A 12,317-nucleotide genomic window follows, 5' to 3' on the forward strand; every position below is an offset into this window, starting at 1 on the left:
TAATGTAGCACCATTTTTAGCTGTGTAAATAACTCACAGTGAGAACTAGCCTGGCTAAAGTTAGTTTTACACAGTATTACTAACACTCAACCAAAATAGTTCATATTTGGACGGTTTATGCACAGATTGATCCAACGTACTGTAGATGTCATGCAAAGAAAAGATTTCAGTTTTATCATGTTGATATTTGCTTTTCTACTTTGTAAAAAAAATTGCTGTGTTTGGTATAACCTCTTTTTCACTAATACTATAAAAAGTTTTCATGTTTAAAACAGAGAAGAAAATCAAGCTCTACTCTTGCCTCAGATCTGCAAAAAATCCCAAGTGTTTGTCTGTCCATCCTTCCACCGCAAGTAGACAACTGAACTTCCCATACTGACGTGTAGCTGTCAAGAAGCTCTTACTGAGTACAGAAAATAGACCAAAAAGAACTTTTACACTAGAACACCTGAACTGTACATCTGAGATATGGAGTGACGTTTCACAGACTGCTGAGTCTATATTTGTATTTGGGATTACTTGGATCATGAGAAGCACAAGATGTAACCAACTTATAAGACTGAACTTTGTGGGAAAATATCCTTGCAGATTTCTTTGAATTAAAATTTCTCAAACGGAATGGAAGAAGTAATAAAGGCAAATGGACAAAGTTTGTTTTCATTTGATGCAGATTTATGTAGGCTTGATACACAAAATGAATCCTGCTTGAATACTTAACAAATTATTTGGTAAAGACCAAAATGTGTTGGTATTGATTCCTGCGCTCTCCTCTACTATTCATGCCTTTCTGGGTGAACTGTTCTTGAGTGCAATAGGTCAGCTATACTTCAGTATTTACCAAATGCATTTTAGTGCTTTCCTGCTCAAATACACTATCAGCTCATTTTAAGCTCTTAATAATGCTGAAGTATATGACCACTATGTGTATTAGCATTTGGAAACACTGCCGTAATTCATTACCACTGAAAACAGACTGTGTGTCACAGGGTGGGTGACTAGTAGAATTTTTTAATTTTTTATTACTCTGTCAAAGATTACATGGAAATGACGCTTACACCAGCCACAGTGATCTGACCGGAGAAAAAGTGCTCTGAAACATGAAGGAAAAAAAAACAGTTGTCAACTGAGTACTTGTAGTACCAGACCATAACCAAATAAATACAAAAATAAACAAACTGAAGCATAGAAAAGATGCATAGAAACCTTGTTTGAGAAATTACTTGATGAACCTTGACTACATGCAATGGTAGGTTTAACCATACACTGAACAGCATGTGCCCAACAAAAATGTAAAAATCCAATAAGTAAACTACTCCAACACTTTGAGTTTCTACCACATTATGGATAAGCCAAAATACTGTAAATACAACAGAAAAAAAGCACAAGACATTGTAAGGACTTCAATAGAAGTAGAGTGTTCAGTAGAAGTATTTTGCTAGGCCAACTGCTGCTTCTAAATTGGACTACAAAATGCTGCTTGGTTTTACCCTGAATCGCTCCCACTGGAATTCTGGGAGTTGTAGTCAGTTTGGCAGTATGTCTTTTTTGGGGTTTCAAGTTTTAAGTGCAACATTAGTCTGTGGTGCTTGAATTCCAGCATAATTTGCAAAATTCTGAATGAAAACCCCCCTAATACTACAAACTGACAAAAAAAAAAACCCTAACCAATAAATAAATAAACAAACATACATCTAAATAAATACATAAAGGCCAACATCTGAAAGAAGGGGTTTCGATCATACATGTGTAGCTCAGGAAAATTGCTTTTTTCTCTTTCACAGTTCAGTAAGTCTACTTAGTATGACCTTGTTTCCCTTCTTCTTCTCTCTTTTCCTTTATGTTCGTACTCATCGACCAGGACCCAACCCGTACCCCAAAACAATCATGTCACATTACTTCCTGTCCCTATTCTAAATCTCCATTACTTAGAATTCTGTTGCTTCCTTTTTGAACTTTGTTCTCGCTTTAACACAAAAAAAAATCAGCTTTCTTCTTCCACAGTCGATTACATTCACAATCCGCCTTTCTCACTTCCATTCCCTCTCTTCACCTGCAGTGTCCCTACATGAAAAACACCCAGACCCACCCAGCCCATCCCCTCCCCTGATCTAAGTCTAAGAGCTGATGATCTGGCCCGACCAGGTCTCATGCTTCGTTCCTGGGTTCAGATGAGTGATGATCACCTCCACAGCCTGGAACTTCTGGTTTTTGGGTGGGATGGGGCACACTTTATACGTCACCTCATCTCCCTCCACAGGCACGTATTCCCCCTCGATACTGGAGGAAACAGTATTGTGATACATTAGAACAAACTGTTTGTGATTCTCCATCAAAGGTGTTCATTTTTCAAAAACATTCAATTCGATTTGCCTTTTGATTTTAAAGTCAAAAGTTCAGTTCAATTTGGGATTTTCTAGGTGAAACTGTCTACATCCAAACCTGTGCTGCCAATGACATGCACTCATCATCACACAATCAAGATAAAAATGAACGCACTCATTTTTAAAAATGTTATTAATAGAGGTGCAAAACGAAATTACAATAATCTCAGTCTTTGCAAATTACTGCTTTAATAAAACTACATTAGACAGATTATTAGATCAATATCTGTTAATATATTTGTTGTACTCTGGAAGAGCAGAAAGAACACTGGACTGCTAAGCTAAAACAGACTCAAATAATGTATGTCACTGCATAAATATATGCGTGTAACACTAAGTTGCAAATCAAAAACTGAAATATTTTGATTAAAAAACTTAATATCTAACTAACTAAAATAATGTTTGTGGATTCTATCATAATTCATATGAGGGAAGCTCAGAGTGGCCAGCAGAGACTGCTGTGGAGTCTAGAAGAAGGTTGCAATTATCGGCCATCATTTCAATATCTGACTGATAATATAATAAATTCTTTCCCATAGTTAAGTATTATAAACAGATAATATATCAGCTGCCGATATATCGTGGATCCCTGATTTAGAATTTTACACCCGTAAAATGTCTCAGTTTACACCTGCCATTAACACCCTTTGTGAATGATCTGATTACAGGCGAATACTTGAGAAGTCTATCTGCTTACAACTGGAATTTTTAACAGAGTCACTTCATGCGATTCAAGTCTTAAGTCTTTAATAGAGAAAATGTACAGTGAGTCCTTCTTCATGCAAATGTATGGGCTGTAACAAACATTCAGACTGCAGGAAAGAAAAAAAACTGCAGCTGCTTTTGTTGCTGCTGTCATGATGCAGCTGATTAGGTGGTCCTTCGAGACACTTTAGCATCAGAAATGATGAGGAGACGGGTTACGACTGAATTAAAAATGGGAAAGTTCGTAACACTCAACTTGGCATCTGTTTACGGAGAAAGCGCTGCCCATCAAGAAAAAGAGCCAGTCAGCTTGCTAACAGTATGAGCAGGGGTAGTTCCCCCCACCCCCTCGTTCTGGAGAGCTGAACAAGTGCAGTAGAAAAAACATGTTTTTTTGTGCTTTACTGAGCCAAATGCTACAAAGTATTTTTTTAGGTTTTTGTCATATTTAACCAGTGATTAGGACTCCTTTTATTCTAAGAGATAGGAGCCTGGTCTTAAGCTGGAAATAATTGCAATGATGGCTGCAGAGTGAACAGACTTTCCTATGAGGACTTAGCATTGACTAATAAAGCTGGTTTGAGTGGCCAGATCCTTTGAAAAACATTAAATCCTGTTCACACCTGTGTTTAGCGCTCTCCATTTACAATCAGATCACCTAAGATGTGTGTTAATGCCAGCTTTGAACAGAGTCCTGAGTGTCAAGGACTTCAGCCTTTAGAAAAGCTCAATTTAGAAATCTAAACGCAATCTGAAACTACCTGCCAACATTGTTCAACCTGAATAAGTTAAAGGGAACTGAAATTGTCAAAGAAAATTACAAAGTGAGAAGTCCTCAGCAGAAGGCAACATCTTCTCTGAATCAAGACACAGTAATAGGAATTATCTACACCGGGTAGACTGAGAGTATAGTTTTTGCACTAAAGAGCAGTAACTCACTCTGAGATATGGACAAAGATGTCTTCTCCACCTTTGGCCGGGCTGATGTAGCCGTGACCCTGTGACCTCGAGAAGTTCTTACACACACCCTTGAACACAGGACCTGAGTTGGCTCGCACTGTGCTGGAGAGAGAGGAGAGGGGACAAGAGTTTTAGAAGCAATGCTTTTTGCTGTAATTAGCCATGGATAACAATATTTTTATAAAGGACCCTTTACGATCACTGGAAGCCAGTGATTTCAAGGTCACTAGGAGAGGCCTGCCACAATCATGAAATTTTAGCTGACGATTGTCATATAAAGTATTTTCTTTTCTTGTTCATTGTTTGCAACTATTAAAATGTAAGTCTAAAGTGGCCAAAATTAACTGATTAGCTACCAAGCTTTCTATCCATGTTTATTTAGTAGCCAACACTGGTTGTGATGTTGGATCAATACTGCACTTACACTCACATACAATAACACAGAATTAGAGTATAGAATTAAGCCAAGCTACATTTTCTTTCCAGAGTGAAAATATGTACAAGGAAACTCTGATAGCAAACATACTCAAACATACTAAAAAGGTTAGCATTAGCTACAAAGCTAACAAATAAACAGACATTACTCAGCATTCCCTTCTAAACATGTTAGAGCACCAAACTAGACATTAGTATTTTATTTTCATAAGCACCATGATGTCAGAATGAATGCATTTGCTGCCTTCTTTTATTTTACGTTTATACGGCTGAACGGGTGGTATGGTGACGCAGTGGGTCGCACTGTTGCCTCACAGCAAGGGCCTGGGTTTGATTCTCGGCCAGGCGGCTGGGGTCCTTTCTGTGTGGAGTTTGTATGTTCTCCTTGTATCTGCGTGGGTTTCCTCCCAGACATGCAACCAGACCAACTAGCATGCTAAATGACCACCTAGGTGTGAATGTTTGTCTTTCTGTCTGCCCTGCGATGGCCAATGACCAAAGAATGGGCTCCAGCTTCCTGCGTGACCCAGAATGATAAGCGGCTTAGTAAATGTGTTTCTGAACACAACATACCAAATTTATTCACTTAAAACATTTTGTTTGTTGCATCATATGACTGAAATCTAATGACCGTGAAGAACGACTACAGTTGGCATAAATAACTGCTATTTTCCCAAATAACTGCAGGTAAGCAATTATGTAATAACTGGCAGGCCTATTTTAGGCTAATTTAAACTCTGGCTGCTGTAAACATTTCAGCACAAAATGCTTAATTCATTTGTCGGAGGCTTTAATGTTAGATAGTTTAGCTTGTGTAGCTTTATTGAATAAGACTGCTGTCCCTTTTCATTAGCACCTTGCAGTATGTGTATTTTCATACATGTGGATACAATGGCCAGACTGCTCCTTGTTGATAAAAATATCTGTTTCACAACTTTAAAACTAAGGGCCTGTTACGTCTTTATCAGACACAGAATAGAGCCACAAATGCTCTTGGCTGTCTGTAACTCGAAGCATGTTGGAAACAGAAGCTTAAACACTGCAGGAAGGTCCACTGAAGGTCTTAGCATCCTGAAGAGGTTCTCAGAAGAAGCTTGAGCAACATGCTCCTTCAAGTCCTTTATCCACTATTCATACATGTCGATATGGGAAGCTTAGTTCTTTACTGAGGAATTTAACTCATCAATAATAGGGATTTTCTCTCTTAGAGTCAATATCCATATATTTCCAGTTACACACAAACTTCTACCTGATATTAACATTTTTTTTCTGTGATATTTACCCCAAATCTAACTGGATCCTCTGAACGACAAGCTGGGCTTACACTGCTGGTCCTTGAACTGACATCATAAGACCAGAAACTTCACCAAAATACACCAAAAACAGACATCACGATATTGAAACCCAGCACTACTTGGTATTTTTGTGTCAGCTCTAGTTTCAATACAGACATTTGTAGCCCGTAATAGCCATGTAAGTAACGTTCTTACTTTGACTGTCTTTTGTTTTTCAGTAGCGCTTTATTTAAAGGCTTAAACTTGAAGTCTGTCTTTTATTGTTGTAGCATTAGCCAGCTAGCTTTCCGCTGCCTGTTCAGCCTCCTAGTGAGGGCAAAGTATAACCAGTTATAAAGAATATAACATGAACAAGTTATTGCGAGTCTGTTACATATTCTGTACATCTAGGACTGTTTCCATTTCCATTACCAGCAGTAAGGCCTTTTCACACCAAATCTGAGACTAAATAAAACTAAATTTGCTTTTTTTAACACTGAATGCTCTGAGCTGAAGCTGAGACTTTGCACATGCACACACACACACACAGTGCTGCTGTTGTGAGTTGGTGGAACTCCTCTTGCTGTTTATGATTTTTTTAGTGGAATGGACTGCTACCCTGTGTCTGAGTTTTTGGGAAAAAACAAAAACTTCCATCAATGTTAAGGCTCAATCTGTCTTCCTTTGCTTGTTTTTACTGCATTGTTAAATAAAAGGTGTATCTGTCTTGAAGTGAGAGATTTAGTGACATAAATCTATAAACAATGGAGAAAAATACTGTTTTCCCTGTGTCCCAATGTGACAGTTATGGCGTGCTGTTGTACAACTCAACTCAATGCTGTGCATGAAATCAGGACGGAGTTTCAGACAGTAGATTTTGTGGCGGTCATCGATAATGACTAATAAAACAATGTGGTTCCAGTGCTAATTTTGAATAAGAATGGCATTGATTTTGCCTGTAGAGAAAGACAATTTAGCTTTGTATTTGGACGCAACACTGACATAAAATATAGTGTGATTTGAGGAGTCTACTGTAAGAAATCATTTGTAGCACAGATGAAACACTAAATATTGGCAGCAGTAAAGAATGAGGAACTAAAGAAGGCAGATTAGTCAGACTGTTATTTAGAGAGGAAAAGAAAGAGAAAACTCTTACGCCGAGTATGTGCGCGTGCGTTTGGTGGGGAGTGGGCTGGGCAGTTCCCCTGTTTTCTCCCAGATGCGGCTGCCCTCCCTCAGGAATGGGAAAGAGAGGGAATGGGAGGACGAGCGGGGCGAGCGGAGAGAGGGATCAGCCGGAGTCGACAGGTCTGGTTCCGCCATGGCTCGAGTGTATCTGTGTCTGTCGTCAGCACTGGGCTGGTTAGATCTTGGAGAAGCTGGAGGGTTTCCTGAGCTAGCTGTGGTGATGTAACCCTCAGGGATCAGCACATCTGCTGGTTACGTTGAGGAATTTTTTGCTGAACAGTCGAGTTTAAGCCTGAGTGATGCTGTGAGGGCAGTCATAAACATGTAAAAGCCAGCTGTAGCAAAAGAGAGAGAGAGAGAGAGAGAGAGAGAGAGGTTGTCAGAATCAGAATCATTTTATTTCACTAAATACAAGTAACACACACAAGGAATTTGTCTTGGTGAGTGCACACATGTATGACGTGTAACATACGAACCAGACCAGACAAGCACACAGACTTAAGTGTTTAGCTAAAAGACAAATCAAATCAAATCAGAATAATAAGAAAAATAAAGAGCCAATGTGATATGAGTTACATATGTGTAAATGTTTGTACATATGCAAATATGAATATCTATACATTTTCAAGTCTGTGTAGACATATAATAACTGTTACATAAAGAATAGTGAAATGAACATTTGTAAAAATTAACATTTGTCTCGTGGTGCAAATAAGGATTACACTACAGGAGTTTTACTGTGATGCTGTAAAGGAGGTTTGTTGATTTCAGTTTAAGTTTAAAGTGCAAAGGCAGACTCATTATTGTTGGCCCATCACGGCCCTTCACAGCTGTTTCGTTGGAGACGCAGTTGTTGGTGAAAAAAAATGGTGACTGAAAAGAAGAGGTGAGAGCATGCACTCTTGTGAAACTCCAGGATTGAGGGACTAGGGGTCTCATGTGTACATCTGCTGTCTCCTGTTTGTCAGGAAGTCCATTATCCACCAGCAGATGGGATCTGGCACAAACAGCTGGGACAGTTTGACCTGCAGCAGCTCCGGCGTTGAAAACCAAGTCCACAAACAGAAAGCAGATGTTCCAAGATTGTCAAGATGCTGTAGCATGAAAGTGCAGGGCCATGCTGACCACATCATCAAAAGACCTTCAGCTGGACTAAGACCAGACCTTCAAAGACCTTCATGACTCTGGTCAAAGGTTGTAAATTATATAAATCCATTTGGTAGCAGGTACATGTATAACATAACTAAGAAACTGTAAAAATTCAAAAATGTTAAGAGAGCTGTAGCTGATTCTAACATAATTGAGAAAGCTAAAAAAAAAATAAATAATAAAGCTATAATAAAGCAATTATTAGTCTGTAGTTTGTATGTGTGTGTGTATATATATATATATATATATATATATACACACACACACACTAAGAAATAGACGGTAGACTAAAATGATACAGTACAACAATACTGCAATAATTTGGGTTTAGACGTAGCATCTAAATCGATCAAAATCGCCAATTTTATTATTTACTTATTCAGATTTGAATGTGTACTAAGGACTCAATTGCCAATGGCAATTACTGTTACGAATATTTGGATGTCAACATTACCTTCACTTATAAATGCTGTGGATATCCACTTAATATGTAAATGCACGGACAAATCTTGCTTGAATGTTGATTTCATCAAGTTGTAGTCAGATGAACAAAGTGGAAACTTTAGAACAAAGCTTTGCTCTCAATACATAACAGTAAGACGCAATATATATTATCATGAGTTATATACCACGGTAACTTGGCTAGTTGTCGCCAAGCACAGGACTTTGATGTACACAGCAATTTCCACTCCTGATACTAAGTGATTCCAAACTTTTGAATGGTTGCGTGTCTCAGCAACATTATATACAGAATAACAATAACAACATTCCTGACATATGCGCTGTGGTACTCTATCTTGGCATCTTTTACCGAGCGCTGATTCTGGTTGGGCTTTTTAATCTTCATTGTGCTGCATATTTGTGCTTTCCTGCTCCAGCACACCTGTTTGAACCTGCGCATGTCATTAGCTGATGAATTAGGCATGCTAGAGCAGGGAAACCAATAAACAAACTGAAAAGCACACTTCATTCCAAGATTGGGATGAAGAGCAATCTCTTTAAATATAGCTGACCAGCCAAGACATGTTTGGTATCTGGAATTTGCTTCTTTAGTCTTGGGCAAATGCGCAAACTGCTGCCTAAATCATCACACACTGGTCTCAAACTGCTTGAATATTTTAAGTAATCACTTATTTGTCTTATTTTGTAATTTGACTTATTTGTATAGTTTTGGACACTGTGTGACATACAGTTATCTATGAACATGGACAAAAGTGCATAAAAATCAGGCTTCAGGATGGCTACTACTGCTTTTTTTACAACAAGCAGAGCATCATAGACAGTCATAAACCACATAATCAGATCTGACTGAGATTACTGCTCGGCAGTCTCACACAGTGTATGATTACATATGACACAGTCCATTTTGTATGTGCTATTTTGCATGTACGCTTTCACCGCTAGTTCTCCAGCTCCGGTGCAAACCTAAAGAAGCAAGACTTTAAACAGCAAACTTGTCTTGGCTGATTCTTTCTGTTATCTGCCACTGTTCCTTTAAAGGAAAAGAGTGCTAAACTCTGCAGTGCCGTGGTCCTCCAGGACCAGACTCAGTTTCCTTCTTCATTAGGCTGCCCAGTCCATGTCTGCAGCTTTGCTCTGTTCAAGGAGGAAAAAAGCAGCAAGTGAAACAGCCCTTTCCTTGATAAGTGGCGTAAATAAAGCTGTGCTGCAGTTTGTTTACATGCACGGCGCCTCATGCCCCGGGGTGCGGGGAGCAGAGCTACCACAAAAGCGTCCATTGTGTCCAGACAGGGCGGCACAAACTGGGCAGAGTGGCACTAAAGAGCACAGGAGCAATGAGGGACTTTATTCTGTCATTTTTTTCCCCTGTGCATTTCCACTGGAGTGGTGCGATGCTCTATATGACATTAAGAAAACCTCTGCAGTGTGTGGAGAGCAGTGACGCACACGAGCCGTCAGGGCAGCTGATGAGGTATTTTTAACATCATTGAGCAAAAGGAACCGAACTTCTGCTCCACAGACGGATGACGATGAAAATAACAGCTACACATCTTCACCTTAGATGTACAAAACATGACTGTACAACTATCCTTTTTATATTTTATAACAGATGAAAACATTTTAGTAGTGTTTACAGAGGACCCAGACCCAGGAAACATAGTGTATTTAAAATGCATTATAATAATATGCATAGAGAATTTCAGATTCTTAGATTTAAGGATGAATTACAGGCTCCATTCTCATATATTACAATGCGTGTAAACAAGCTAACTTGGCTGAATGCCCAGTCTTACCAGGCAAAGGAGAAACAGACCTGCTCTCCTCTTTCTCCATTTCTGGGAGCAGTAAGTGAACACTTCTATGAACTATCACAAAATTCTCACCATGTCAAAATATTGACTTACTATCTCAAAATAATGGAATATTATGTTGATATCACTTGTTTTATCAAAATTTTGGTTTAGTGTCACGAAATAATGACTCATTTTCTTGAAATGTTGATATACGGACTTACTATGTCAAAAATAATGACTTATTTTTTATATATTGACACAGCATCTCAAAATAATTTATTAAAAAGGAAATGAATATTTCAAGACAAGACATTAAATCATATTAAAACATAAAACTTATTAAAATTATCCACATTGACATGCTAAAAAAACATCATTTTTTAGCTCCTGCTGGTGACCCACAGTCTCTGAAGGTATTTTATCTTTTCCTAATGGGTTGGTACCACAGTGTAAAGGATTCTAATGGTTTAACAGGTGTTCTGGGACTGACTGCAGATGCACTTGATGGTTTTCTAATGGGATCTAAAGGTGTCCTACAAGAAACTAGCCTCTAATGATACCCATTAAGCCAATTCCCATTAGAAAGCAGGGCACTGGTCAGGAATGTGCCTCCATAAGAAGAGAGAGGAAGGTCGGATGAATGATGTGGATCTCTGATCTGATCTAACAAAGCTGCACTTTCAGCCTCCACTTCCTCACCGCCGCCCTGGAAGAGCGAAAAACGAGGACTTAACATTATCGAGGGCTTAACAGAGCAAAGTGTCTTAATCAGGTCCATCACTGACCCATAACCGTTTTATGACCTAAAAGTGTGCAACGCATGTAAAGCAGCAGTGGCTCGACCAATAATACTGTGGAGAAATCTCAGTCAGACATCGCTGCTTTTCCAGAAGGTTCTGCAGGGACGTCGAGGAGACAAAACAAAAGAGGCTAAAGAGGGGTGGATAAGGGGAGAGGACAAGAAAACATACCAGAACAGCGACTTGGAGCATATTTGCCATTTTTGTGGGCACATTTAGCGAGAAAAAAAAGCCCTCGACTTCCTCACGGTTTCCTCACAAATATCTCCCGAAATCTGCTTTAAGCGAAATGCAAACAACAACGAAGGAAAACGGGCAGCAGCAGCGTTTTTTCAGGGTGACTCATATTCAGCAGTGTTTACTACTCACCGCTCACTTCGGTTAAACCCGGTCTGGAGAGGCAGATGTTTCTGTCACGGTTTGTATTAAGAAAGATGAAATGAATTCCCTGAATCCTGATGCACCACCGGAACAGCCCGGGATCTACTCGGGATCCCAGCGTTCCCACTGAGCAGAAGGCTGAGTGTGTGTGTGAGAGAGAGATAGGGGGAGAGAAAGAGGAGAGGGAGGGACTGATGCAGCAGCTCCCACTCAGGCCTGTGTGCTCAGTCATGCACAAGGGCAGTGGCTCAGAGCACTGAACAAAATGGCCTAACACTGTTACAACTGCCTATCCAATATGTAGAATTCTGTTTTTGTGCACTTTTATGGCAACACTGCTGTATTAAAATGGCACAGTGTCAATGAAAGTATTACTAGAAGTGCAACAAATGCCACAGCAGTTCTTGCCATTTTAGGCACACATCATACTTTGCGTCCTGCTCATTTCCCAGAAATCCACTTATGATGTTAGTTTTTTTTAACCCACACACGACCACCCTGCTGAAAAAGGATCATCAGAACCATTAGGAATAAAGCCTGGTTTTGCTTTCTAGTGGAAACTGGCGTAATAGTTACCTTAGTTTGCTGTAGGACACCTTTAGGTCCCATAAGAAACCCATCAAATGCACCACAGCCCCTGTTATACCCCTGTACACATATAGATGGTTGATAGCCAACCAGATTCCATTGTTTTCAAAATTGTTTCAAAATTCTGCCAGCAGCATCCACAACATGCTGCAGCGTGCATTCTTCCCAACAACCATGGCAGTGGAATTAAACCATTTTTTT

The 12,317-nt window shown here is 39.4% G+C and overlaps 1 protein-coding gene across 1 annotated transcript; it reads right to left on the reverse strand.

The window, feature by feature from the left end:
• Positions 1-654: 654 nt before the first annotated feature.
• LOC108439122 (cold shock domain-containing protein C2) lies at positions 655-11,704 on the reverse strand. Its single transcript, XM_017717339.2, has 4 exons — positions 11,517-11,704; positions 6,912-7,278; positions 4,026-4,148; positions 655-2,277 (listed from the first exon to the last, which is right to left on the reverse strand). The coding sequence occupies exons 2-4, from the start codon at positions 7,076-7,078 to the stop codon at positions 2,115-2,117; spliced, it is 453 nt and encodes a 150-aa protein (XP_017572828.1). The 5' UTR covers positions 7,079-7,278; positions 11,517-11,704; the 3' UTR covers positions 655-2,114.
• Between the last annotated feature and the right edge of the window lie 613 nt (positions 11,705-12,317).

Source organism: Pygocentrus nattereri, chromosome 1 (assembly GCF_015220715.1).
Source record: "Pygocentrus nattereri isolate fPygNat1 chromosome 1, fPygNat1.pri, whole genome shotgun sequence".
NCBI lineage: Eukaryota > Metazoa > Chordata > Actinopteri > Characiformes > Serrasalmidae > Pygocentrus > Pygocentrus nattereri.

What these genes read in the sequence shown, in the direction of transcription:
- LOC108439122 (XM_017717339.2), bottom strand. Translation starts at nt 7,078, where the DNA reads ATGGCGGAACCAGACCTGTCGACTCCGGCTGATCCCTCTCTCCGCTCG. An exon ending in CGCACGCGCACATACTCGGC is followed by an intron (nt 4,149 to 6,911) that starts GTAAGAGTTTTC and finishes CTCTCTCTCCAG; the next exon opens with CACAGTGCGAGCCAACTCAG. An exon ending in ATCTTTGTCCATATCTCAGA is followed by an intron (nt 2,278 to 4,025) that starts GTGAGTTACTGC and finishes TGTTTCCTCCAG; the next exon opens with TATCGAGGGGGAATACGTGC.